General features: G+C 37.9%; 2 protein-coding genes across 13 annotated transcripts in view; one reads left to right on the top strand and one right to left on the bottom strand.

Annotated features, from left to right (window-relative positions):
• Positions 1-3,397, bottom strand: part of TMCO3 (transmembrane and coiled-coil domains 3) — a 39,213-nt gene extending 35,816 nt beyond the window's left edge. For 6 of the 8 annotated variants that reach the window (XR_009276075.1, XR_009276070.1, XR_009276068.1 and 3 more), the window contains exon 1: positions 2,796-3,397. The gene's annotated coding sequence lies outside the window, so the exon portion shown is untranslated. The remainder of the gene's footprint in view (positions 1-2,795) is intronic. The other 2 variants (XM_058826279.1, XM_058826306.1) reach the window with 1 other exon arrangement.
• Positions 1,252-27,112, top strand: DCUN1D2 (defective in cullin neddylation 1 domain containing 2). Of its 5 annotated transcripts, none has more exons than XM_058826426.1 (7): positions 1,252-1,718; positions 4,109-4,325; positions 7,448-7,616; positions 10,074-10,204; positions 21,084-21,166; positions 22,421-22,517; positions 23,919-27,112. In XM_058826426.1, exons 1-7 carry the CDS (start codon positions 1,311-1,313, stop codon positions 23,996-23,998), a joined length of 1,185 nt encoding a protein of 394 aa, XP_058682409.1. In that variant the 5' UTR covers positions 1,252-1,310; the 3' UTR covers positions 23,999-27,112. The 5 variants fall into 5 exon arrangements, with proteins under 5 accessions (XP_058682409.1, XP_058682427.1, XP_058682441.1 ...); XM_058826444.1 differs by having other exon boundaries at positions 1,618-1,718; positions 3,754-4,325; XM_058826458.1 differs by lacking the exon at positions 1,252-1,718 and adding an exon at positions 1,758-2,159.
• Positions 27,113-27,952: the final 840 nt, after the last annotated feature.

Genomic DNA, 27,952 nt, shown 5'->3' with positions numbered 1-27,952 from the left:
AGTTACCAATAGTTGACTGTGGATTAGGGTTTAACAACACAAAGAGCTAAAATACTTAAAATTTAGAACTGAAAGTGCAGTCAAAGTAGCAAAAGCGTATCACATCAGTCTAATGTCTATAAAAAAATAAAATAAAAAAATCAGTCTAATGTCAATAAAATAATAAAGTATAAACATTTTGTTACTTTGATAAAGCTGTGGGGCTTACTACTTTAAGGAATCAGGAAAATAACAATCTCCACCACCTGGAAAAGTTCTAGAGTGAAATTAAAGGAAATATTTCTTCATATATATATAATGCTCTTCTTGTTTAGTAGGCTTGGGGCAGGGATTTTGCTAAGTATGTATTACAACCTATTTTTGCAAGAAAGAGGAAGAAGAAAACATCCACTGTATATTCAAGATGAATAGAAAAGTACTGCATGTCTTATATGGTAGACCAAACCACATAACTAAACTTTGAGCAGAGATTTACACCAGCAAAGTTCACTCACTGTTGGGCCATGCAAACTTCGCACTGTGGTTCACACATGGGACAGTTTTGTTTCAGGGCTTTTAACTTGGCTAGCAAAAACTGTTTAGAGGAGCGACACCTGGAGCACTGCTCAAAAGCTCTTAAGGGGATAACGATCTCACGTACCAAAATAAATGATGTGATGCTGAGTGCAAAAAAAACCCCAAACCCCCTCCAAAAAGCAACAATAAAAAAAACCCCAAACAAACAAACAAAAAAACACCAAAAAAACACTCCTCTCCATTCGCAGCCAGTAAGTATCAAATCGGAGGGAACTACTGTTGTTTGGAGTCCTTATTTAAGTAGCATTCGCTTCCTGCTGGATTGCAGCTCATCTTCCCCCTTTTTCCTTCTGAACACGACACTGTAGCACCAGATTTCATCAAGCTCATAATACCGGACCCTGCCTCCAGACCCCTCTTGCGAGTCCTTTCACATCTGTGGGTTCTCCAGTCGCCCCCTTTCCCAATCCCACTCCTCCCCGGGAGCCGCAGGGCAGCCGGGCCGTGCCCGCCCGGCACCTCCGCCCCGGTGCGGTCGCACCTGAGCGCCATGGCAGCTCCCGTCCGCTCCTGCGGCAGGCCGGGCGGACGGCGGGGCACAAGGGGACAACAGAAAGAGGTAAGTGGAGCGCGGGGGCCACCGGCCCGGCTCCCCCTCCCTCATGGCGGCGGAGTGACGGGGGAAAAGAGGCGGCCGCCCCGCCCGGCGCTCTCGGCCGCGACGCTCACCTGAGGGACGGAGGAAGGCCCGCAGCGGCGGGGAGGGAAGGGCGGGATCGCAGGGCGGCGAGCAGATGTGTAAGTGGGCGGCGGCCCCTGGCCGAGGGCACGGAGCAGCCCCGTCCTTGCGGCCGCCCCTCGCCCCGCGCCGGTGCCCGAGCGCCGGGGCGGCGCCTTGGAGCGCAGCCGGGCGGGACCCGCGCTCCGAGCGCCGCCTCGCGGCGGGAAACGTCACGGCGGCTTCTCGCCGCACGCCGGGAGTTGTAGTCGGAGCCGCGGCCCCGCAGCTGCCCCAGCGCTGCGGCCGCCGCCGCTCACCCCGGCAGCGCTGCGGGCTCCGCACTCCCGCGACCCCGCGCTCCGCCTCTGCGGCCCGCGCCCGGAGCGCTCCCCGGCGGGAGGCGGCGCGGGCGGGCCGGTGCGCGCCTGCGCGGGAGGCGGCGCCGGGCAGTGAAGTTGGTGGGAGCGCCGGTGATAAAATGGTAGGTTGTGCGAGCCGGGGGGGAGGGGAGGCGGCGAAACCGGGGAGGGGGAGGCTCGAACAGCCCCCAGGCACCCCCCGGGCTGGCAAGCCGAGTGCCCCTGCGCCTCCCGCCGCGGCGAGTCCGGTTGCCCTGGCCGAGGAGGCGCCGGGCGGGGGGGACGAGCGGCGCGGGGACGCGCACCCCCCGTGCGGAGTCGCTCTCCCGCCGCCTCCTCCGCCGGGCCAGGAGCGGGGAAGGTCACCGGGGGCGGCGGGGGAAGGGAGGGGGCAGGGCCCCGCCGCGGGTATTTCGAGCGCAGGCAGCCGGCTTAGCGCGTACCTTTCCCTTTTTTGGGATTGGGGCTGGCGGGGCAGGTCACCGGAGCTGCGAGTCCCTCGCTCCCACCGGCCCCTTCCCCGCCGCGGGACGCGGCAGGTGCAGCCTGAGGCGGTGGGAAAGGTGCGGTACAAATTCCCTTACTGGGTCGGGGTGGCGGGGTCGGCCGGGGCTGTTTTGGGAAAGAAGGGCTCTCCTGGTGCCTCTGCAGCAGCTTCAGCCCTTCCCTGGGGTGTGCGGTACGGTGTCATTAGCGCTGGGAGAGGGCTCCAGAAGCGTGGAGCTGAGCTGTGCCTGGATGCGAGGTGCGCATCCTTGTTCGGGTGCCATCAGCGAGGGCTGGCGCTGGGACAGGCGCCCCAGGGCCGGGCCGGCCCCCAGGGAAGGTGCGCGGTGCCCTCCCGCTGCAGGGCTCGGGCCGCGGATGGCGGTAGGAACCGTGCTACGTGGCAGGGTAGCGGGCTGCAGTTTGTTTCTTATCGCTTCAAATAATTTCGCTGTTTCATTTCGCTAGAAATGAAGCTAGAAAATTGCCGTAAGTGCCTGGCGTTAACTGGGCTTGAAAAAGGACATGGGGTTTGCTTTGGCGTTGTTGGAAGAGTCCTCTGTGTTGAAGTGGTTATCTCTAAGTTTGTTGCCCAGAAGAAGTTTATGTAACTGAGGAAGATGTAGGTGCAGAGTCTCCCTTAGCTAAACCCTTAGGAAAATTTGGAGGCAGGCTGGAGCTTGCAGCCAAAGGCGTATTGATTATTTACTTACCAAAGTATGTAGTAGTTATATTTTGCATGGTTTTCCTCCCACGTTACGTATTTCTTATGTAAAAAGAAACCCAGCATGTTTCTTCTTCTATTAAATTGAAAAATCTTGTCGGAAAACCCAAAATCCTTATCTTGTTTACATGATGTGTTTCTTATCTCAGGACCATCTATAGTCACGATGTTCATATGGGTACAAGAGATAAAAAAGTAAACTGAAAGATGGTCTCGTGTTTACTGCTCACTGGAACAGGCTTCAGTTCTCTTATAAGAGACCCGTAAATTTTCCATTAAGCCTGATGATTTAAGCTGTAGTGGGGAATTTATACAAATTCTTCAGCTTAATTGTTGGCCCCATAACATTTGTTAAGTATAGCTTAACAAAATTGGAAAGTACAGAATATAATAAAAAATAGAGTTTGATTTAGGCTATCTCCTTTTACTTCATGTAAAGAATAATGTTGAAATATGTTACTAGCAAATTTTCTCCCTGTAAAATGCCCATTCCTACCTCTTGGGTGTTCCAGAATTTAGGGATATTGTCTCAATATGGTTGCTGCAATTGAGAGAAACATCATATTAGTTCCTGTAGACCACTGCAACAGGCTTTTTTGTTGTTTAATGTATTACTAGTATAAATATATTTTTCAAAGTTTGCTGTAAATGTGATGTAAAATTTTAGTTCATCCTTTAGTTTCATTGTAACATTCAGTAGACTGATTTGTCACTTCGTCTATTTTATTTTTGCCTTATGTCTTCTGTTGGCAATGTTTTATAATTATATGAGAGATGCTTCTGCCTTTTTCAAATGACTTAAAATGGTTAAACTTTGCCCTGTTAATTGTTGCTAAGAAAATATTAGGAAAACTCTTGGGTATTTTTCTCCATGTATGAAGGACTTATACAGAATTTGAGAATCTGTAAGTTGCACCTTTTTAATTTCTGTTTTTTATAACCACTAGGCATATCTTTCAGAAGATAACCATATTGTAATATGACGAAACTTGTGTTTACTGCTGTTACAGAACAGAAAAAACGTCAGCATATGTGAGCAATAAAGCAGAAATACAAGTTTGTTACTGACAGAATATGTGCTGCTAAAAATGTACATATAGATGCTGTCATTTCAATTTTCAGAAGAAAATGCTGTCTATTTAACTGCAGAAGAACAAGGCTTTGTCTTCCTGTAATTCTGAAGTGAAAGTTGTCATCAACAAGAAAACTAAAACCTTTAAAAGATAGGCATTAGTAGTAGAATGCTGAAACAAACTTCTGGATTAGCTTCATTGGCTTTCCTGCTTCTTTTGCATCCCAAAGCATAAGCTTAAATCGTCCCAGAAGGACAAGGTCCGCCAGTTTATGGCATTTACCCAGGCTGGTGAAAGGACTGCTATATACTGCTTAACACAGAATGAATGGAAACTAGAAGTGGCAACAGACAACTACTTCCAGAATCCAGACTTGTACTACAAAGAATCCATGAAAAATTCAGTAGACAAGAAGAAATTAGAACAATTGTATAATCGATACAAAGGTAAGGTTTAGTTTTCTGGGGTGTTTTTTGTTGGTGAGCTTGGGCTTGTTGTTGTTGTTGTGAATTTTGTTTTGGTTTTTTCTACGTTATGTTGTGTGAGGAGTTTTTCTGCTTTTCCCTCTACCAGTTTTAAGGAATTTTAAGTAAAGCTTGCTAGCTTTTGCTTCTCACTATGTGTTTATAGTAATATGATGAGAATGAAAGGAGGTTTTAGATGTTCTTAATGATCTGTACACAACTTCTGTAGAGATTTCTATAGACTTGAAAAGTTGGAAATTAATAGTGAGGAAAAAGTGCCAGCTGTCAAATATGGTAGCAAAGTTTATTATGCAACTTATGTGAATTTTTGCCAGTAGCTGCTCTTAAATCTGTATGATGGTCTTTCCATGGGAAAATAATACATACTGTTCTTATACTAGCATTTGGGAGAATTCTGTTCAGAGACAGTAATACTTCTATATATTAAAATAAAAAATATTTCAGATAACATTACAGCTAGGAGTGTGACAAAACAGATAAGAAAACTCAAAAACTAGAAACTACATCATTATTTAATTCCTTCATGCTGGAATGTTACAGCAAAAGTAACGTGCCTTTTCCGAGAGGCTTGGAGGGAAAACCACACCAAAGTAGATTAAAGGCAGAGCTGCTTCCTTTCCGAGTTTCATTTTACATCATTGGTAAAAGAGCAACAACAACAAAAAAGATAGGCATTTAAATATAAGAATGTATGTGGTCCAGGTGACAGAGCTTGCTGAATTGTGGCCATTTGACATGCGTGTGCATTGCTCATGTTGGAGCAGCGTGGGCTGGAATCATTGCTAGCTCCTGTTGAAATCCATACATCTTGTGTTTGAAAACACAAACCCTTAACCACTCTACTATGATTTTATGTACTTTTCTAATTTAAATATATGGTTTGCCTTGTGTACACTTTATCCTTTTTTTACATTGCTGTTTCTATCATTTTTGTTCTTCTTTACATAATCTGTTCTATTTTAAGTGTAGGGATTCTTTAATAGTTCAGTATTGTGTGGTAATGAATTGTGTAGGGACAAAGAGGCAGCAGTGCTATAGTATTTCCTTCTGAAAACAAAAACCCGGAGACAAAACTCACATAACCATGTTTTGCTTTATATATGCCTATGTGTATGTTCACATACATATATGTATAGCATATGCATACATATATGTAGCATATATATAGCATATATACACATGCTTTTTTATATATATATATAATAGTACATATATGTATATGAATCTTTTGTTTGCTCCTTTAAGTCTTGGAGATTACAGGGTCAAGAATATATGATTCAAATTCATAAATGCTGTTAAGAATATCTAAAATGGAAGAAGATTATCACAAATGTTGTTTGTTACTTATAGATTTCTAGCAGTGGCAAACTGCACCATCTGACTTCTGTGAAAGCAAGTCTAGCCATTTTAAGTCAGCGTTTTAGTTAGCAGTACACTTTTGTAGTTGTGGCACTTAAACACTGAAACTGTAAACATTAATAACTTTGACAAGATTTGACAGAAGACTATAAAAGTTTTGGTTAAGCACCTTTCCTTGATTCATATCTGGCTTAAACTTGAGTCACTGGCCCCTCAGCAATAAGAGATTCCTTTGTTCTACAAAGCCTGTAAGATAGTGGACTATACTTGAAATCTGAAATGTCTTTTTCTGTGCTGTTTTTTCTTAGTTTTCCTACCTATTTATCCGGCAACTCTGTCAAAAAAACAATTGCATTTTGTTACTAGTTGCCTGGATGATGTGAAATATGATAGGGTTGAAAAGTCCTTGTTGAAATCCAGCAGATTTTTTCCAGTGATTTCAAGACAGTGCATATCTCGCCTTCAGTTCTAAAATTCCTCCCCAAATACATATTAAATATGCTTTACATATATAAATGTATTCTAATGTCTTAGAACTAGTTGAATAGATACATTTACTTGTTATTTGGGATCAAAGGTCCCTGAATTATACCTTAGGTGAAATTCTTGGTTTAATAGATGTAAGTCTGTTTGCCAAATTAATGTTCTCTCTGGAATTTATGATTTTTTTCACTGTAGTATTGGCTGGGAAAGTAAAAGAGAGCTTAAGAATTAGAATAAAATTCAAAAGGTTTTATCTAGGCTTGATTTTTTTTTTTTTTTAAATCAATTACTTGGGTCAGGACTTAAAAATAGCATGGTTGAAAATGGTATCAGTTTAAGAAGTTAGTATTAAATCTACTCAAGAGATCCTTTTCTACATAGCCCAGCTTATGATACAGGAACGTCGTCCTCTCAAAAGCTTGGAAAGACAGTTTTGTGGCTTGTAAAACCTCAGGCTTTGAAAACTATAGGTTTAGGTTTATCTTCTTTTGTTTTCAATTGTTTTTTTCTTCTCCAGTCTAAGTTTGCATGCAGGGAGTTGTTTGTTTGGGGGCTTTTTTGGGAGAGAATTTTGTTACAGAATTATTATAAGGCATCTACCAACATTCAAAAAGGTACTACTGGTAAAATACTGTGTTTCGCTTGTACTAAATTGTATTAATTAGCTTAAGACTATATATGCTATAGGCATTATAGACTATACTATATATGCTAAGGCATTGTTTGAACAATGTTCTAGTGATTTCCCTGACAGAGAATTAAACCCCCAAAATGTTTAAATGTGGTCTTTAAGTGGATGTAGTGGATACCCATATGTCACTATCAGGAAAAAAAAATCTAATGGGGGTTTGGGTTGCTTTTTCTGTTTGTTTTAAGCTTAATACACACTGACCAATATAAATATGCTGTACATTTTGATGTGTTTATCAGCCTGTTTCTAAATGTAGGCAGCATCTCCTGAGTTAATTCAAGTCTTACAGAGGATTGTGAAGGGAAAACAAAATTATTTAGTTGATGTTAGCAGACAACTTCAGGAAAAGTTGCAAACCAATTTCTCTATAAGTTTACAGATTAAGTAATCTGTTTATTGATTCTCTTTTAAAAATATCTAGACTTCAAGTGAAAACATTTGTGAAGATTATGAAAAAATGTATACCTGTATTATGCAGCACATCAGAGTTGACACGATTGTTACTATGTTTTGTAAATAATTATAATTCTCCTCTTTGTATTTTGTGCAGACCCACAAGATGAAAATAAAATTGGCATTGATGGGATTCAGCAGTTCTGTGATGATTTAAGCCTGGACCCAGCCAGTATCAGTGTTCTGGTTGTGGCATGGAAATTCAGGGCAGCTACTCAGTGTGAATTTAGTAAAAAGGAATTTATTGATGGCATGACAGAGTTGGGGTAAGTATCCATTTCTGCATAGTTCATAATGTAAGGCCAGAACCGTGTTTCTGTTCAGAACATTTTCAGTTAAATTGCATGGAGCTTTAAAAAGCTGTTGAGGCTAGTGCCAAGCTTAACAGGTGGAAAATGCTCGTAGTGTTTTGTCATCCCTGAACTAGTGCTTTGAACTGGGGGGAAGCAAAACAATTTCTACCTGTACAGCAAGGGAGTAGATGGATTCACCTATTTTTTTATATAGTTCATAGTAAGCATATGCATATTTGTGTTAAGGATTTGAGTTGGACCTCCTGCTGTTAAAAACTGAAAGTCACTGGAGTTGTATGAGGGGAAAAATGTCAGTGTTGAAGGAGAAAAGAAATAGGAAAAGAGAAGAGAGCCTTCAATTCTTTCCCTTAATGTTGCCACCAGCAAATGGACCTATATTTCTTTGTCCATTTTACCACACATACTTTTCTCTCTTTTATACTAGATACTTCATTTGTATAAAATATCTGAGGAATTGAAATAAAAATGAGGATATAGGTAGTAGAAAGGATTGGTCCAACTGTGATGTAACTGATAAAAATTTCTTTCCTGGATTATGGAGCTATTCTGGATAATAAACTTTGAATGTTGCCTCTGTTTACCAAAGAAGTCAAGCATCTATCATCATAAAATAATATTTTGTGTATAGCTTTTCTTTGCAAGAGTAGCAGCATTTCTAATATTTAGAGATGACAAATTACTCTTTTTAATAGATTGCATTAAATGGGTGGATAAGTACAGTTTATTACTTGTTCCTGTTTTTTGTAGCTAAACAATTTCTTTTGATCTTAGAATGGCACCTTATCAATACATTTCTAAGACAGACCAGCTTTTAGGAAATGTGGTGGTTGTTTCTTGAGCAGAGATTGTAGCAGTCTGATGTTACTGACCTCATCAGTTATTGATTTCTTTTTAGACTTTTCTTTTTATAAAATTATGATGAAATTACTTTTGATACCATCTGAAGTTCACTGCTTTATTTTGCTCCGTTGTTTATCTTTGGGTAGAAATGACAAGAATAATTATGATTTTCTAAACATGGATAGAAATTAAGTGCTCATACTATTATATAAAAGGCTGCCTTTTTTATTTTTTTTCCTCATAAGTGATTTAAAAGGTTTTGCTAAACCACCTGTTCTTGGAACAACTGTTCTTGGGAGCATAATGTGGCTGCACACGCTTGCCACAGCACTTACTGAGAATTTGGAATGATTTTGTTACATACTTGGAGGCACAGTGTCTGTGGTTTTTAGCAATGAACACAAGTGAGCAGTTGAATGGAAAGACATTCCCTGAGGCTTAGATCACACAGCATCTTTAGGATGCATATGGGATGGTATATTTATTGACTAGATCAAGTCCCAATGAAACTGAGTGTCTCACTTGAAGACTGTTGGCAGAATTCTTTTTTTTCTCCTCCAGGTACTGCTGGAGGCAAGAAAGATACTTACTTTTATCTCTACCATGCAAGACAGTTAAAACTGCATTTGTGTTTTAAGGATGTTGTTATAGTTACCCATGCTTTAATAGAATTTTTCTTGACTCTTTAGAATAAATACAAATATTTACCTACAGAGAACTTTCAAATACAAAGTGTTGTGATAGCTGCTTCTTATGAAACCTATTTGTTTCACTTTGAGTTTCTAGGTACAATTCAAGGTATTGATAATGTCCTGTTGTAAACCTTGAACATTCATGTAATGCCTCGTTGTGGCAGAAGCACTTTCCCTTTAAAAGTGTCTTGTCAGCTCACATGTCTCCACTGAAAATGCTTTGGTGGTGTTATTCAGGGATGTGTTTCTGTTAGAATTTCAGGAACTTGATTCTGTCTTAGCTTACCTGTGCCAGGCTGTTAGTTTGCCAGCCTTCAGGCATTCATTCAAGGCTCATTTTGTTCCTCACTTTTATAATAAAGTGCTCTGTGATGGGGAGAAAATGACTGCAAATAATAGTTCATTTAGCTGGAAAGCTCTCAAATGTTAAGATGAACCATAAAAATGCAGTGTGAAGCTCTTTATTCAGGGGAGCAGGGAATAAGCAATGTCTATCTAGATTAAAGCAAAACGTCACACACTTGTGGTACAGCATCTGTCTCAGGGGAAGGAATAACAGAGTTCAGTGAGGTTTGGGTGTTCTTTAAGAACAGAGTAGCATCTGTTCAGAAGTTCATAAAGAGATAGAAAAGAAGTTAAACCACTGAATCCTGTTTGCATTCTCTACCTAATGGATGCCTGTATACAATGTTCTACTTAAAATTCTTCAGTGAAGGCATGTGAGCATTTATATTTTTCAGAGTGCTATCCACAAAGATAATCTGTTTTTATCTTAACCACTGTTTTCTTTTGCTCTTAAACTACACCATAAAAAAGGTGGGATGAAAGTAGGAATAAACTTTAAATATATACAAATAATGTAATCTCTTTTGAACAGGTGTGACACCACAGAAAAGCTAAAAGCTCTATTGCCAAGACTGGAACAAGAGCTAAAGGATCCAGTAAAGTTCAAAGATTTTTATCAGTTTACTTTTAACTTTGCTAAAAATCCTGGACAAAAAGGTCTAGGTAAGTAGAAAAAAAATGAGAAAATGTCTGCAGTCAGTGAAGTGTTCCAAATGTTTCCAGTACTACAATATTCTCATTGGCAATTGTATAGTAAATTCATTATTGATTTCTTTCACTGACTTCTCTTTCCCATCTTCTTTCATTTAATCTCTTCTTGATGTCCCCTTGGTACAGATAACTTAATGTGGTTCTCTGCCAATATTGACATTCTCTCACCTCCTGTCGAAAGAAGTTCCTGCAGTTCTTCAAGACCTGACAAATTTTATTTTTTTTTTTTTAAATACTGAGCTAGTGAGCTCTGTGTTTTAAGAACTACTGAAACAAGATGTCTATATCAGCTCAGGAAGAGGGAGAAAACTGGGAAAGAGTTACTGTTCTGAGCTAAAACTAAAAATTTTAAGAAGTTTTTATGTAAAATTTAGAAAAAGGGTTCTATGGACTTGGTTTAAAACTAGTGAGTAAAAGTAGGCATAGTTCATATAGCATTAAACTTTATTCTTCATAAAGTTTGAGGTGTATCCCAATCCATGCCTTTTATTGCTGGAGTAAAACTGATACATAATTTAAATTCCATTGCTTTCTTTAAATCAAAAATCTCTAGTTTGTGAATAGATGAAAAAAATAGTAAGATGAAGTCCACTCTTCAAATTTATGTCCACTTTCAGAAGATAGTGTGTAGGAAGGAATTCATGTTTGTATATAGAATAGCACTGTACCATCATCCCTGTTCTTTGTACTGTGTGTGAGAGGAAGTGGTTTGTCGGTTTTTTTAGGGTTTGGGTTTGTTTTTTTTTTTTTAGCATAGCCACTTTAAATCTGTGTCTAATTTACTTGGAAAGTTGGTAAATGTTTTTCTCAAGAACTCTTAGGAGAGCAAAATATCAATTTATACCTCAACCAGGTGTGTCTGTTCCATATTCTTTGATTTGAATAATCTCTCTCATCTTTTCTGGTGTCTTTTTTTTTTTTTTTTTTTTTTTTTTTGAAAACTAAGGACTACGTTTAGCCACTTTATATTTTTCTTCTTTTTTTTTTCAGCAGTTTCATTTTTATTTTTTTACTTCATCTGTCACTCATGGCTCATGTGCCACTGACACTAAAATGAGGAGGTCTTGTAGTAGCTCTCTGAGGTTGGTTAGAATTCTAGTCCTTTAGCTAGTCTTCATTAACAAAGCTTAGTACTTTAAAATTGCATGAAAGATTAAGTCAGTTACAGCTGAGGTTGGAATTGATGGGATACTTAAAGAAGTACTACAAATACCTTCCTGTTTTAATTGGGTCGTTCCAACATGAAGCTCATTAACTTGGGCAGTACATTTCAAAAGCTTCTCACCTAAGACTTATAAAGAGTGTAGGAGAGGAGGCAGCCCAACCCAGATTTGGAACTGAATGTACTGTTTTATTCAGTATTGGGTGTTCTTACATTTGTAAATCTGTCTTCTCTGTTGTGTAAGAAAGATGTTCTATTGCCAGAAAGTACCAAAGATCCTTCTTGCACTAAGAGTTGAACTATTAGCAGGAGAAAGTAAGAATTGCAAAAATTGTAGTAAAACTTAAACTCTGGAATTAATTGATGGTTGCTGATTTCAGTTTTCAGGAATTTTAGTCATTTTGATAATATTTACAGTCTCTTAATTCGTAGTACTTAGTTCTTGTATGGCAGTATATTGGTGGCATTTTTCATCAGACTTTTTCTGGTTTTGGTAAAAAGATTTTAGATAGTAAAGAAGTATAAGCAGATGCTACTTCTCTTCAGTGGAGATACAGCATATTTCTTGGATCACCATAGGTTGAGTAGAAAGAGACTGTTGAGCAGACATATGGACTAATGTGACATTTTTGAGTGACTGAAGCCAGTGATAGTTTACCCAAATAAAAATTAGCACTGTATATAGGTTTGGAGATGGAATCTTTACAGGGATTATCCATCATAGTGGAGCAAAGAGGTGAAGGAAAAAGTTAAATTTACAGGTAGGTGTTTGTAGTAATCACAGAAGGAAGCAGTATGTTGTAACCAAGGAAGAAGATCCCACCAGTTATTTTACTGGAGTGCCTGTATGAGCTGAGAATTTTAGTTGCTTCAGCTACATTTAATACAGGTTTAGTTTTTTGGTTTTTTTATTTCACATTCTCTTTGTGTACATTTATGTACTTTCTTCTGGAATGAGCAACTGTACAGCAGCTGTTTGATCCCTGTCTCCAGGATTGTTTGGTATTTGTGTCCAATGACTCTTTCCCCTGTTGCCAAGGAGATGTGGGAATTGATAGCGGCCATGTTCAAAATCTGTTTCTGTCTTAACTCAGTTTGGAGCCTTTACTTTGATTAAGTCCAGATAGTTAAACAGATTGAATAAAGAGATTTGTTACCATCTGAGCTGGTAGAAATCTGTGCCTAGCTCTGTCTGGGTCATCATTCAGTCATTCATAGGATGCTGCTTAGCTCCTGCTCAAGCTGCTTGCCTTAAAAGTCTTTCTGGTGAATTGAAACTTGGAGGACACTGAGAAGTCTGTAAGTTAATGTTAAGTAAAGGATAAAAGTGAATGTTTTGAATTAATGAATTGAAAATAATCTAGGAATTCTGTCCTAAATTTCAGTTGCAGAATATGTGATTTTTCTAGGGTCTGAAGTATTCAGTGCTTTTTCTTATTTGGCTGGGAGCTTAAATCACCAAGTGTGGTAATTGTACTCATTGGTTAGGGGACTGATCTGTAAGCTAAATGAATATTGTTTGATTCTTGGATATACACATGACCTTTAAATGTGTCTATTTGAAAACTAAGCAAGTTTGACATAGTGCCAGTGACAAATGAGGAATTCATATTCTTAGCAGATTGTTAATAGAAACCTTTTATAAAAGAAGACGTAATTAAATTCCTTCTGTTGGGTCCTCCAAGTGCTAGGGCATCTTTTTTTTTTTAACAGAAATAACTTTTGAGAATACAGCTTGAGACCAGACTAGAGACCAGAAATGTGTCTGTGATAGGCAAACTGACTTACACAATTATTTGTCATGGTTTTTTGTTGTTTGTTATCTTAGGATATTGAAACCATAAGAAACAAGTGAAATACCTCTAGAATGTTCAAGCAGCAATGGTTTGGTTATGAGTCAGTGTCCCAGTTTAGGGCAAATTTGGGAGAAAACTCCAAATGGGGTTCCCCCAGGAAAACAAAATTCAAATGACTCCTCCCCGCAACTGGTCTGGTGTCCTGTCACCCCAGGACAGTCAGGTTCATTGCTCCATCATTTCAGATTACTTTTTTTTAAATCTATCTGCTGTTTTAAGAAGTGATATGCAACAGTTACTACTTTATTTATTGTCCCCTCTCCTCTGAAAAACACCAGGAAATAGCAGCTTGTGGGTGCCCTTTTAATATGCCAGATGGTCTTTAAATTTAAAAGGTAGAGAAATACTTATACAGTGTATTCCATTGTGCTAGACAGGCTAAACATCTACCAAAACCCATTCTTGCACACGCTTTTCTAACCAAGTGCACTGTGGTATGCTACAATATATACTAAATTGCCTTTTCAGTTTCAATAGGTATTAAGATTCAAGGTCTGATTTGTACTGGTCCTCTGGCTGAATAAGTGTGAGAGTCATTGCCTTCACAAAATAGAATCTTAAATTTTTTGATGGCAGGTTTCATACATCTTTTTCCATGTTTGCTTAAACCTATTGTTATTTTTTTTTCTTCTTTTTCTAGCATATAACTTAATTCTCTGTTTCTGAATTTTCTAGTTTAATACTTTAACCAGCCAATATTAACCAGTAAATATGCAGAATACATTTCCTTAGAATGAGAAACAACTTCTTACATAATTAGAGATTATGTATGTGTCTTCACTTAGTCTCTGGACTGAGTAAAACCAACTACCCTGATAAAATTTATCTCCTAGCTCTCCGATACTGGAATTTTGTCTTTTCAACTCTCATTTCCTTTGCAATCAAATTAGTCTAATTTTCTCTTGTCATGTAGTACCCAAACAAGCCAGATGCCTTCCATGTGTCTTAGATATTTTGCTGCTTCTTTTGCATCCTTTTGAGTTTGCTTAAGTCTGATACTGTCTGCAGTTTGCAGTCTGTTTTACTCTTGGGTTTCTGCAGCACTGCAGTGTATCCAGTTAAGTCTGATCTTTCTGATCTGACATTTCTGCAACTGATTATTCTCATTAGCACTATGACTTCGCACTTCTCTTTAGTGCCATCTTTCTTACTTATTTCTAAGTGATTTTCCAATTTGTCCAAATAATTTTCAGTCCTAATCCTTTCTTCTATCATGTTAGACTTTTTTGAGGTCTTGTCTAAGTTGCAAATTTAGCGGAAGTTTTCTTTGTTGTATTACCTGAGTTACTTAAGTATTGGGCAGTTTTAGATACATGACTGACCTGCTTGGATGAATTGCTTTCTCCAGTTTGGCAGGGAATGCCTGAGGTTCTTCCAGAACTTCTTTGACCTTTATGAAGTTTCAAACATGGTGGGAAGCAGTTTGAGATTGCTGAGGCGAATTTCACCGTGTCTGGTTTCACTTTAGCCAGTGGTGCTTGAAGACGGTATTTCTAAGAGTTTTGTCTGAAATAACTGTCAGTTTCCATTGAATCTTTTTGCTTGGAACATAGCTTGGAAAAAAATCTCTGTGTGTCCAGACTTTCTGGAGTTACTATCAGCAGGACACAGTACCTTTTATCACACCAGTTGCCATTTGTAAGATGGGGAGTGGGAAGTCACAGAAGCTGTCCTTAGAAGGTTTTTTGATGATACAAGAATTTTGATGATACCTGACACAGCTGTCTTCATAATTCAGAGGGGATTTTGCTCCAAGAAGGTGGTCTTGGAGGGTAGGAGTGTGTATATAGTTTTGTTTTAGTTATTTTTGGAAAAGCCTGTCTTCCCTTGCTTTTTAATTTCTTATTCTTCTCCAGTTCCCCTCAAAATCAATGCAAGCTAGATAGGAAGAATCCTCTCCAATAAACTAAGTTACATCTGTTCTGTCATTCCCTAAAATAGACACAGAATTCAGTACACCGATACTCATTCCTAGAAATAGGACTGCCTTTTATAGGAATCTCTTTTCCACAGTTCATGTGGCGACAGTAGGGAATTTTTATTTCTCTTTGTATCTGCAGGACTTCTGTCGCTATGGTCTCATCCAACTCGAATATTTGCATTTACTTTTATTAGCTCAATATTACCAAGTAGAATGCTCCAGTCTGGACACAAGCTGTTTAAATAAGGGAAAATAGTAGCAGTCCCCCAGGGTGATATCTTGTGTAAGGATGGATGCAGGAGGCAAAGGCTCAGTGCATAAGATCTGCCATGATGATCTTGAAGTGAAAATGATGTTCTGATTAATGTTACTCAGCGCCCAACTGTCGAGTGTCTTTCAAATACTTCTGAATAGACCTCATCATTATCAAAGAAGACAATGGATGCTTATAACTATTAGAACTGTGACTCTGTAAGTGGTGGACAGAATTAAGGAAAAAAACAGCGAAGTTTTAACACAGTAGTGCCATCTCAATGGCTGCATGTTGGACCTGGAGTACATAACATTTAGATATATTAAACTTGATTTGCATTTTGTCTTTATATTTTGAAGGTGTAGTTATCAAGTTATCTGGTTTGCCAGGAGACTTTAGAAAGAATTATTATGGATGACTGTGATTCTGTCTTTAATCCACTTTCTTACAGTCTTACTACTGTATATAGTCAAATCTTTAATTTTTTGCATGGTGCAAATTTAGAGAGTTTTATCCTGCCTTCTACTCCCAAGGTTCAGCTTCTCTACTGCAGTCTGAGTGAAATTTTGTATCCTAGCTCTTGTTGGTAAGTGTATTAAATAATAGGATTATAGGTCTTTTGTCATGTTGTCTACAGAGCAGTTCAGATTTCTAAGGGCACTTTCAAGCTCAAAAGAAGGCCTTAATTCTATCTCAATTTTTTTTGTTTGTTTGTTTTTTTAACCTGATACTTGCTGTGATTCTCTTACTGGGTCTCCCTTTGAGCCCCAAAAAGACATGCTCAAGAGGTTGTTACAGTTTGTTTCAGTCCCAGGGAGGAGCTTAATGCATTCTTTCATGGTCTTCACCTTCCAACATGGAAACAAAAAGCCGATTTGGTCCTTCATCACTTCTTTGTGATCCCTTCGTCTGCTTGCTGGCTCAAAAGGTTGTGCTTCCTTCTCTCTGCCAGTTGCCTGGGATCAAGCAAGAGATGAAAGATGAGGAGGGCATTCAGACTTGAATCAAATATTACCTCAAGACCAGAAGAATGACTATCTTTGCATCCGGTATGTGGACTTCAAGGAGGTTTCCTCTCCTGTAAGCAGATGAGTATAATGTACTCTTTTTAATTGAAGCAACATCAACTTTGGCTTTTATCATAGCAGTATCTCAAGATTCTTTTAAGAGATCTTTAGACATTAGGAGAGGACATTTTTTTCTTTCCATTTTGTTTTCTTTTTTTACTCCTGCCCTCCTCCCAGCCTAGTTATCATTATGTCCTCCCCTTTCAATGAAGTATTAGATTCATAGGAATTTGTAGGAGTGCATGGAAGAAGGTGAGTGAGGTCTATAAATGAATTTTACATTTATTTTGAAAGAGGTCTTTGAATGCTGTATTTTAGATATTCCAGTGACCTTAGTTTGTGTATATGGTTCTTGCTTTATTTTTTCACATTTTCTATGTTGAAAATGCCAGCAGTTTAAGAGAAACTTGGTATAGAAGAGGTGCTCTGATCAGTAAAATGTGGCATAACTGCCAGTTCTACTAATGCCTCATTGATTCTTTTACTCATGTTTGGACCTCGTTTGGGAAATGTATATCCAGTCAACTTTAAGTCATCTGTTGTAGTTTATCTGAATGGTACCTGGAGGAATTTGCAGAGGCAGAAGGATTTTTGAACTGGCTACAATCCGGTTCATTAGGCAGCATTCAAACTAGTGTTCAGCTGCCGGCCATCTCCTAAGTCTAACTTGCATTCCAAAGGAGTTGATCTGTTTTTATGCTTAAGGTGATAAACAGATAAACATGAAAGGTTTTACATGGAGTCAGGCTGCTTCAGCGTGGCAGATGCTGAGACAGAGCCAGTGAGCCCAGCCAGACCCTGCTGGATTCCTGCAGTGTTCCTTTGAAATCCGTGTGCCGTGCTTTACCATTCCTCCTGTCCACCACAGGCACTTAAGCCTGACACTGTGCATTATCTGTGCCCTAACACAGCACATTGGGAAGCTCTTTGCTTACGTCTTCACAGGGATGTGTGGATCCAGCTCAGCTAGATCACAAGTTTAGCCATGATCTGCATTTATATCACCACCCCCCCTCCCCCCTTACTTGTTTTTTTTCCCTTCTGCCTATCTTCTGTGGGGGAACTCCCAGTTGCAGCTACAGGCTATTTTGCTCAAAGATTTTGGCAATTCAATTAAGTGTTTTTAGGTTTAATCCTATATTCTTGCTATTTTGCTGATTAGGAGAGAAGAAACTAATTCTCGTGTCTGTGTTCTTAGCAATTTGGAGGCCAAAGAAGACTCTTAAAATCATTCAGAAATGAAGAAATAAGGAATTTATTAACTCACTGAATCTTGCAAGTATTCACTTGATGCTTATTGGTCAGGCAGGTATAACAGTCCTACTGTTGAGACAGATTGGCATCAATTTCCATTGATCTTACCTGTGCATCAGTTTCAATACAGTGTTGAAAAGTTATATTAGTAATTCAGGTGAATTAGTGATAGTATTCTGTCCTTTTCAAACATGAGTGCATGAACAGGTCTTGTTGGTAGGGCAGACGGAGAACTAGAAAGCTCTGTTTGGCAGCAACCTAATAATGATTTTTTTCTTTCTTAACAAGATCAGTGTTTGATCAAATCTAAAAAGTAGACACAGGCTGTATTTCTCATTCTGCATTAATTGTGCTGTTTGTTAGCACTTCAAGCTTTCTGTTCAATCAGGATGGAGGAGGCTGAGGTTTTTTAAAAGCAAGTTTAGAATGAGGTTTTAATGTTTGAGGATAGCTCTTACTGCATGCAAAGTACTATTTCTGATTGAGAAAAACTGATTGTTTAAGGGTCTGCATGACATGCAACTCTCACTAGATATTGGCACTGAAAATATTTTTAGGTTGAAAAGGAAGTTCAAACTACATAATGTACAGTATATGATGTTGTATTTTTACAATGTACTTTAACCATTTAGCAGCTATATGCTTTGGATGTGAACATGGATGTTAGCAATGAAGTCTCTTTTAGACTGATCTTTTTCTAGGTGTTTTCAGAGATCATGCATCTGTCTTTTTCTGTTTATAAGACTTGCATTATTGGTCTGTAATGTGGGTAGCATATATTTTGGTAAAAAAAAGGCCAGCATATTTTATAGTTGTGGTTTGATTCTTATTGTAATGATGCCTTCATATCTATGCAGAGTTGAAAGAGGTATTCCTAAGACTGCCTGAGGAATTTTTGCCTTGCAAAAGCATCTTCCTGTGGGGATGCAGAACTCTAATGGCATAAGAGCTTTTCTCTTTTTTCAATATCTATCAGTGCAGCACTAATTGTAGCAGACACACAGCATTACTGTTTATTGATACTACTGTCAGCATGCTAACATAGAATTTGAACTCTGTAACTAGATTTTCCCTTTAAAGCAGAAAAATCCTCCTTTTTGTCCTCTAATTTTTTGTCCGCGGAATTTTTCAACCTAGGTAGGGAATTGTCTTCAAACAAAAGTGTAGACATATCTTCTGAGACTGTGGCAAACCTTGAGGCCTAGTTTTCTCATGTACTCTAGGACTGCATAAACTGGCACCACTACCAAAAGTGATAGTCCCACGTAGTCCTTGTGTTCATATAATACTGTGTTAGTTCATGGTTTTGTGGGATTACAGTGAACCAGATGAGGAAGACTGGACTTTTTTCCCCCCGCCCCATTTAGCAAATTTTATCAAGATAAGAACTTTCCTCCTTGTGCCTATTGGGAAGAGCAGATCCACTGTGGACCTGTTATCCACTACAGAGCAGCATCCTTAGTGGGATATGCATTTTTCATGTTATAGCAAATAATTTCTGCATGACCTTGTACAGGAGAATTCATTGGCAGGCACATGTACACAGTATCCTTCAAATGTCAACTTAAGACAGTATTTCACATTAAATACAATTTTGCAATAATCAAGTTCACCTTAAAATAATACTGATTTTGACAAAAACCTCTTCTTTCCCTTTTACCTCTTCTTTTGTGGTACTTTTAATCATCTTTGTTTCCCTACCTGTACTTTCTTCTTTTTTTCAAGGAATATTTCCATCAGAAGTATAAACTTTTCGAACTATTAAGGTGTTATTTCTTCCAAGTGCATTTTGCTTAAAGTTGTCACATGATAGATTTGCAAGGTTTTCTTGGAGAGGTTGAGTCTTCATAAAGAAGCCTGAGTGGGATCAAAGGCAGTTACTTCACAGTGAAGTTTAGAAACTGCTAAGATTTTTAAAGTTTTTCCTTTTTTATTCTTTTTGCTTTTCATTTGGTATAACAGGTAAGAATAATTAATCTTCATATCTAAATAGCAAGTAGTGCTATTAATTACTCTTTTCTACAATTTTTTTGTGGAAGATTAGTGTGGTGGCATAGACAGGAAGAATTGAAGGAAGTTTATTAGGTTATAATTCAAATTCTGCACTGAAGAGCACTGATCATCGTAACACCAACACTGTCCCTGTGTAGGTAGGTAGAGGCATATTACATATCTCTGTATCTCAACTGCTGCACTCCATCCAGGCCTCAGCCTTGTCTGAAACAGGGACTCCAGGGGCATGGCTATGTTAAAATCTGGAACTTCTCTTTCAGAAGTTCACTCTTGATTTCAGGGACAGAGTGGCCTTCGGTTTGTAGTGTGATACATACAATTTCAAAAACCATTCTTCCTTCTTGTAGGTGCAGGTTGAGTTTCTGTTTTATGTGCTATCACAATACTTTCTCTTAGGCTTCATGTTCTGTTTACACTTCCTTTATACTGAAAGCACAAGCTGAAATATTTCTGTTGTTTAAGAAAGGCCGTGCCTTATTTTGTGGTAGCCCAGTATTAATCATGTAGTTAGTGCTGTTACCTGTGGGAGCAAGCACCAAAGCCATTAGGTGTTCTGAGCTGCTGAGGATGAAAATAGACTTCCAAGGAAACATCCTTTCTATCCTTAAGCTTCATCTAATGTTGCTTCTGCCTTTCTGCTAGAGTATGTGGCAGTGCTGAAAGTTCCTTGAACCCTGCTCTCAGATCACTGGTCATGACATAGAATAAGGACTGATTTCTTGGACTGGTATTTTCTGTACTTGGTATAGGTGTTTGTCTATTGAATGATGCCAGAAGAGGAGAATTACTGCTGTAAGGGCTTCTGTACGTTCATAATACCAGAGACAAATGACTCCTTTCATCCCCTTATGTCCTTAAGTTCCTTTCAAAGTTAAATGTGTCCAAAATGTAATAAATTAAGAGGACTTGACATCTGTGGATTTAAATGTTTGTTTCTATCAATATTTGCTATGTTTGTGCATGTGTGTGTATATTTTTCTTTTTTGATTTTCAGAGATTTATCCTTAAGTATTCTGTTTCTGTAGATTGCAAGTAGCTTTAATCTGGCACTGGTGGATGGTGACAAAAATACTTTAGTTTTATTGACTTGGATGTTCAATACAAAATTTATACTGTTACTGCTTGCTTTCTACTTTTTGGGTCAGGGAGAGTAGAAAACAATTCCTTAGCATTTTTTTAGTGATTTTAAAAGAGTGTTATTTATTTGTATCGTAATATACTAGATGTAGCATTAATAGTTTAACCAGAAGGGATTTATTGCTAATAATGTGCTGCAATATATACATGTTGCTTTATCTCTTGCAGATCTAGAAATGGCAATTGCATACTGGAATTTAGTCTTGTCGGGAAGGTTTAAATTTTTAGATCTTTGGAATAAATTTTTGTTGGTAAGTATGTACTTTATTACTTGCTGCCTATTTTATTCCACAGTAGTCTGGCTTTTGTTGGCTGTGTGCTTCCAATAAGAAGATAGGATATCTCTATGCTTCCTTCAAACTTTTTTCTTTTTGAGAACTGATATAAAATAGTCTGAAAGCAAGCCAAATTAAATCTTCTTTATGATTTTCTAATTTAGAAGAATGCAAAAGAATGCAGCAAAGTGATAGTGTTCTGCTTGCTTAATCCTGCATCCTCTTACTTAGGAAAGTTCCTGCATGAAAGGAAGCCATTATTGTAGATGGAACTGGTACTGCAGATTCTCAAGACATCTGTGATTATTGTCCACCATGAATTTTACCATGCTCTGCCTTTTGTAGTACTAATGGAGAAACTTGGTCTTTTTAAATCAGTCATACCAGAATTTAACATTGAGACTTTGTTTTCAACAAAACTTCTTGATTTTTTTTTATTAATTTTTTAGCCAATAGTTGTGAACTGATCTTGACAGTTTTGTTATTACTGGTGCAATTCTGTGGGCAGTGGAGTAAAGATGCATAAATTAAACCTTATAAATTCAAAAATATTATTGTAAAAGACCCAATTCACTTATCCATGTTTCTACATTTGCATGTCTATATAATTACAAAAAATGAAGTTACATAATAATATATTTTATCTTGATTTTCTTCTTCATTTTATCTTTTTATCTGTAGTTTAGGAAAAGTAAAAAGTTTTTTCTGCATTTTTGTCCCCCACTGCTTAACAGGGAGGGTGTAGACTATTTGAAATATTTTTCTGTAGTAGCTTTTTTCTAAATTTTTTGGCAGTGTATTTATTTGAATCACTGAATAATGTACCAGTTTTATCAAGAGGGCTTCTGAAAACATTTAATGTTTTAACTGCCTTAATACACTTTAAAACATCCAAATTCAGATCTATAGATGTTACTGAAGAAGAATCTGCAAATTACGACCTGGTATTAAAATGTGTTAGTTAAGAAGAAATATTTAACCTGAATGTTTAGTTGAGAAGAAATACTTAAATTTAAAGATTTCAACCCAAGAAAGAAGCAAGCTGGAACTCTGAAAGAGTTTGTTTGTTTTTTTTTTTTTGGTTATTGGTTTTTTTAAGGTAAGGTGAAGAAATATTTGCAATAGGTGTATTTCTATATATCAATGTATGTGTATATATGTCAATATAAAATACTGCTGTGGAATTTGAAAGTAGTTTGGACTGAAAAGTACTGTTATTCCTCTGTACAGGAACATCATAAAAGATCAATTCCAAAAGATACTTGGAATCTTTTGTTAGATTTTGGGAATATGATTGCAGATGATATGTCCAACTATGATGAAGAAGGTAAGCAGTACCTGAATCTTGTAATTTCTCTTTCTTTGCCTCCTTTGGGCTGAATTCTCTGTGGATACAACTTTTCTCTAGTCTCTCAGCCTCCTTTGGGCTGAATTCTTCTGGGATGCTCCCTCGTGGGGAGTTCCACTTATCTCAGTCTTTATGATTCGAAGTAAACTCTCGAGCTTGTTAGAATCTTGTTTCTCGTGTTTATTGAAGGATCCTTACAAAACTTAACAGGTCTCTCCAGGCTGGTTACAAGGTTAATCTTTGCATTTTGGTACATTTCTTTCTTCGGATGGTACAAACAAGGCTTTGTGGCACACTTTGTGTCTGATACACAAAATGGCCCCGAACTACGCAGTTCTTTTATCTTTATACCTATTTTTACCCAATTAACAATAGACACGTATGTTATTTTTCTTAATGACCCAATGACCCATCACCTCTGTGATGCACTGCAGCATTTTCTATCCAATCACTACTACCCAAAAACCTCTAGGAGAAGAACATGAAGAAGAAAGAAGGGACAAGGGACAACACTCTAAATCCTCCATATTATCTCCTGTTCTCTAAACTAACTTTTTCACCCAGTGATTTAAAAAACTTTCTAATCTACACACATACCTTTCTTATCTAACTTTAGCATTTGTTTTCATGTATCACTATGAAAACATGCTCATGAATTTCATATTATATGAAATTCAGTGTTTCCTTGAATCTTAGAACTAAATATTAAAAACAAGGGCACACAGTCTGTATCTCAGACTCCCACAAATCTCTTCAAAAATTGGTACAGCAGAATTAAAATACTGCTTTAAATGAAGAAGAGAATGTTGTTACCTCGTGTCCTAATTTGTTTACCCTTAAATTTTCATCTGCCAGTACAGTGTCATACTTATTGCCAGAATAGTAGTGATAAGAAGGTCAACTGGTTTGCTGTAATTTGAAAAGAGAAGATACAGTCACACTATGATAGAGCACGTTATTTGAATGTGTTACGCTACAGCCCTCTGAGTGAAACAAAGTTTTGTACAAAATTTTTGCTATCCTAAATGCAGTTTACTCTCTGTTACTAATTCTGTTTTGGAATGTGTGCAGAAATAAGTCCTAAGATATGAATGGCTATAATAAGAATGCAGTGGTTTTGCTGTCAACTAATGTTTATATTTGTATTGTGGAGTTCTGTGGTTTAAATACATTTTGACTGTCTTAAGAACTATTGATGCAAGAGATTCAAATGTGGAATTTATTAGTTAGGTGTTTTTTTCAAGTGTTTTATCATGTTGTGCCTGTTAAAGCTAGACTAGGTAAAAAATGTCAAGATGATCTTCTAATCCTTTGTACTTTTATTCCAGTTTATTGCTGATGATGATAGGTTAATTTTTCAATTCCTTGATTTCTCTGTAGGAGCGTGGCCTGTTCTAATAGATGATTTTGTGGAATATGCACGACCAGTAGTCACAGGAGGAAAACATAAAACTTCCTAACCCCAGATTTGTCGGTACAGACTAAATGAACTGCACTGGGTAATGAAGATTTATTAGCTGATTACTGCACCTTGGTGCTGGTTTCAGGGGTCATGATGATGTTCTGCAGACAAAACTGAAATTCCTCCTTTCTGCCTAAAGAAAATGATGACTGATGTTTGGACACTTCAAGAACAAACTCAGAAGATCCAAGCAGTTTGTAGGCTATTGGCTTCAATTATTGTACTGGTTGTATCATATAGGATGTAGATTTTGCATGATTTTATACTTTGGAGAAGTTTAACTAGAGGCCATTTTATTAAAGTTTTGACAGCACAGCATGCCATTCAGTTCATAATCCAAAGTGAACACCAGCAGTTACATAAATAAAAATGTATTATATTGTACTTATATTAAAAGCAGTATTTGTGGTATATAAATTAAATCCATAAATAAAACTTATGCAGTATGTTGTATTTTTATAAAAGCTAGTTCTGTGGATCTGTCTTAATACAGAATTGTAAAAAAACCCCAAGCAAATGAAAGTATGTTTTATCTGTTTTAAACTTATTGCCAAAATTCTAAATTTGTATTTTCACATCCTAGATGTGTACCGTGATTACATCCAGCCTTTTGCTTTCTCCCAATTAATTTGACTTCCTCGTTTTTCTTCTTGAAGTGCTTGGACATGTAACAATAGCATTGCTGAGGACAGGCTGCTGCTCTATGCTGTGTTGCAACTCCAGCTTTTTTTAATAGCCATTTTAAAGTAGACATTAAGCAACCAAAGATGCTTTTATAATTAATGTTTAATTATCATAATTCAGTTAGTCTCCTATTATGTGTTTTATTTCTTTTTAATAAGGAATTGGTGGAATATGGATTTTTTTTTTTTGCTTGAAACATATCATAAATTCTAGCTAAATGCAACATAGTTGTAAATTCATTTCCTGGCACTTCTCATGGAAAATAGATGTGAATAAGCCCAAAGACTTCAGAGAAGTTGGCTTCCATGGTAGAGAAATAGTTAGGGGTAAGGAGACTTTATATTAATGATTGTAAGTATTCATGCCTGTGGATGTGCATTCAATTGTATTTATTTAAGGGGAGGAAAAAAAGCAAATTAATGCAGTTTCAGTGATCTCAAGGCTGGTGGAACTGGACCAGTTTTCACCAAATCTGAACTTGTTGAGTCATTTGTTTCTCCCCTTTTGCCAGCCACTGACTATGAAGTGCACAGAGGTCAGTCTTCTGTTTCTCATCAGTGTCTTCCAATGTCTAAGCACAAGAAAGTTTTACCAGAGACTATTCAGCGCGTCTTCACACAGGGCTCTTGCAAATGCTACCTCATCCAAATGAGTTTGTCATAGCCACTGTAAAAGTGTGTTAAAATGAAGAGTTGCTAAAGAGTATGTACAGCTATAATCATAATATATTTTCTGTATTTAAGGCTGAATAGATGCCAGAATTTTGGAGAAAATAGTGCATTAAGTTATATAAATTATATGTTTGGGTCGTTGAAGTGTTGCATGACAGCAGACTATTTTATTTTGTAGTTGCCAGAGTATAAAAGCTTAATATTCTCTTAAACTCTAATATTTAGAGTTTCATACAAGCAGTCAGCTTTCATTATGTCAACACAACCTGCAAGGACGAGTGTACGTGCTGCATATAGAGACTGCCTTCATTCTTCCACTCGATAAAATTTCAGTTGTGAATGATGTTTAAAAAACAGGATGAGAGAAAATTTGAACAAATTAGTGATTTTTCTCTTAGTAAGAGCCTAGCAAGCAAGTTAAAATGCCCTATGAGTGATTTGTTATGAATATTTGTCTTTTTTTTTGTGTCAGCCCTGGCCAACCAGCCACCAGGTGTCAGCGTCTGAGACTGCTGCTGCCTGGCGTTCCTGTGCGGAATTACCCACTGAGGTTATGCCAAATTACCAAATGCATCTTTTTAGAAGGGCATTTGTGTACATAACTCCAAGTATTCTACAGAAGTCAGCAGAGAGCTAGAAGCAGTTATGCTCTTTTAGCTGCATTTGGTTTATCTATGCCCCCTCCCCAAAACAAACTGTTTCTATATCTGTCCCGCAGGCTTTGCAGAATGTGTACCATCTTACAGCATCAAGTGCATTTATCTAGCCAGAAGCAGTGGAATGTTTATTACTCACACAATTGCCACTTAAAATATATAGATAAAAACTGACCAGAAGTAGCTTAATCTATTGGTATGTGATGTAACTGAAGATTCATAGCAGTAGAGCTTGTGAAACATTTGCTTATGGTGAGAGCGCCATCAAATCATTCTGATGAACCTTCTACCTTTTAAAATAAATAGAGCATAAAAAATGCATGTGGGTTGAGGTTTTTTTTCCTTGTTAATCTGAGCAAGAAGGAAGGTGCTTAGCCCAGGATTCAGTTCATATATGTATATATGTACACACACTTGTAAACCTCATTCCCCAGGGGGATCCTTCATGGGTGACAGCTTCCAGCAGAGGAAGACTGGGAAAAATACTCCAAAGATAGTAACTGATCCTTGTCAACCAGCTTCTGAGGTTTGCTATGCTTTTCCTTTTTCTTTTGTTCTTCCTGGTCTTCTACCCATTTTAAACCACATGTGATTTTTACGTTCCCATATATAACAGCATGAAGTAACACCTTCACACTTTAACATATATAAAATAATAATAATTTAAAAAGCAAACTGCTTTCACCTTATGAGTTTCTTACATATTTTAATCATTTGCTGCTGTCCACAGTTCCACTTTACAGGGTATTCTGACTTCCATTTTAAGTAAGCTGATACAGTGGTAACACCTAGGCTGGTCAATTTATAATCCTAAATGGTACAGATGTCTTCAAGTTGTTCAGTGCATACAGTATTACTTCACAGATATGCTGTATGTATTTTTAAACTTGGTGCCAAGTTGTTTGGTTTGAAACTGAGCCATAGGATTTGTACTTGCCAGTTCTAAATTTAAACGTAATTTATCATGTGTGTCATGCCAAGGAGAGCAAACCTGCAGGCATCTGCTCATTCAATGCACCTGGGAGATTTGCTGCTGAGTAAGCTGTACATGTGTGTATATTTTTTGGCAGTGGAAAAAGAAATAAATGGACTGTCAAAGGATTGAAGTCAGTCACTTGAGATGTCTGTATGGTTCTTGTCAGTTTTTTGCTTGGTCTAGTGGGAGGTTTTTTGTTGTTTTCTGGTTCATTTATTAGGTTCTTGTGTTACTACTCCATCAGCCAGAAGAGGGTAAGGATGTAACTCATTAATTTTTATATGGCCTTAATAAATACTTGGTTTGATCATCTGTGTCACCCTTAAGCTTTTAGGAGGCTCAAAATATTTAGCTGCAGTACCGTATTCACTGCATGTATCTGCTGGTCACCAGACTCTTCACAATTTGTGTCATTAGTTTGTACTGGCAATTGGAGCTGTGATTGCAGAAAAGTGTTGCTCAGTCCTGGCTCTGAGCTCTGTGGGAGAAGTAGCACGCTCAGAAATCTGCAAAGACCTTCAGAGGTTTGCATTCACCTATCGTTGCAATGCCTAAAGAGGCAACCTGGAACAGAGGCTAGACAGTATGAAAGGAATAAGCTAGGTATTTAGTAAAAAGTCCCTCTGAAGATGTACCTTGGGCACTACAAGATCCTGACCGAGACTACTCCCAAATTTTTGTCTGACTAAACTGAAAGGAGAACTTGGTAACAACACTTTATATGAAGTTCAGAGTTACATACTAATGCAGTACAGAATCTGGAGAATATGAGAGCTAAAACTTAAGGCATCAGTTAATCCTCTTCTGAAAGTTGAAATAAAAATAAGAAGTTGTCCTCTACTTTCACCAGCTGCCATCGTTCTCCAGTGCTTTCACCAACCACAGGCTGCTTTGGTGTTGCACAAGTCTTGTCTTCCTTCTCCTATGACACTGAAGCTGCAGACATTGATACTTGAACCATTTTT

This window comes from Poecile atricapillus, chromosome 1, assembly GCF_030490865.1.
Source record: "Poecile atricapillus isolate bPoeAtr1 chromosome 1, bPoeAtr1.hap1, whole genome shotgun sequence".
Lineage (NCBI taxonomy): Eukaryota > Metazoa > Chordata > Aves > Passeriformes > Paridae > Poecile > Poecile atricapillus.
The sequence above is the reverse complement of the archived record's forward strand: the minus strand, read 5'-3'. Positions and strand labels throughout refer to the sequence as shown.

Coding starts and splice junctions, on each gene's coding strand:
- DCUN1D2 (XM_058826426.1), top strand. CDS start 1,311: ATGTGTAAGTGGGCGGCGGCCCCTGGCCGAGGGCACGGAGCAGCCCCG. Junction 1,719..4,108: donor GGAGCGCCGGTGATAAAATG/GTAGGTTGTGCG, acceptor TGCATCCCAAAG/CATAAGCTTAAATCGTCCCA. Junction 10,205..21,083: donor TCCTGGACAAAAAGGTCTAG/GTAAGTAGAAAA, acceptor TATCTCTTGCAG/ATCTAGAAATGGCAATTGCA.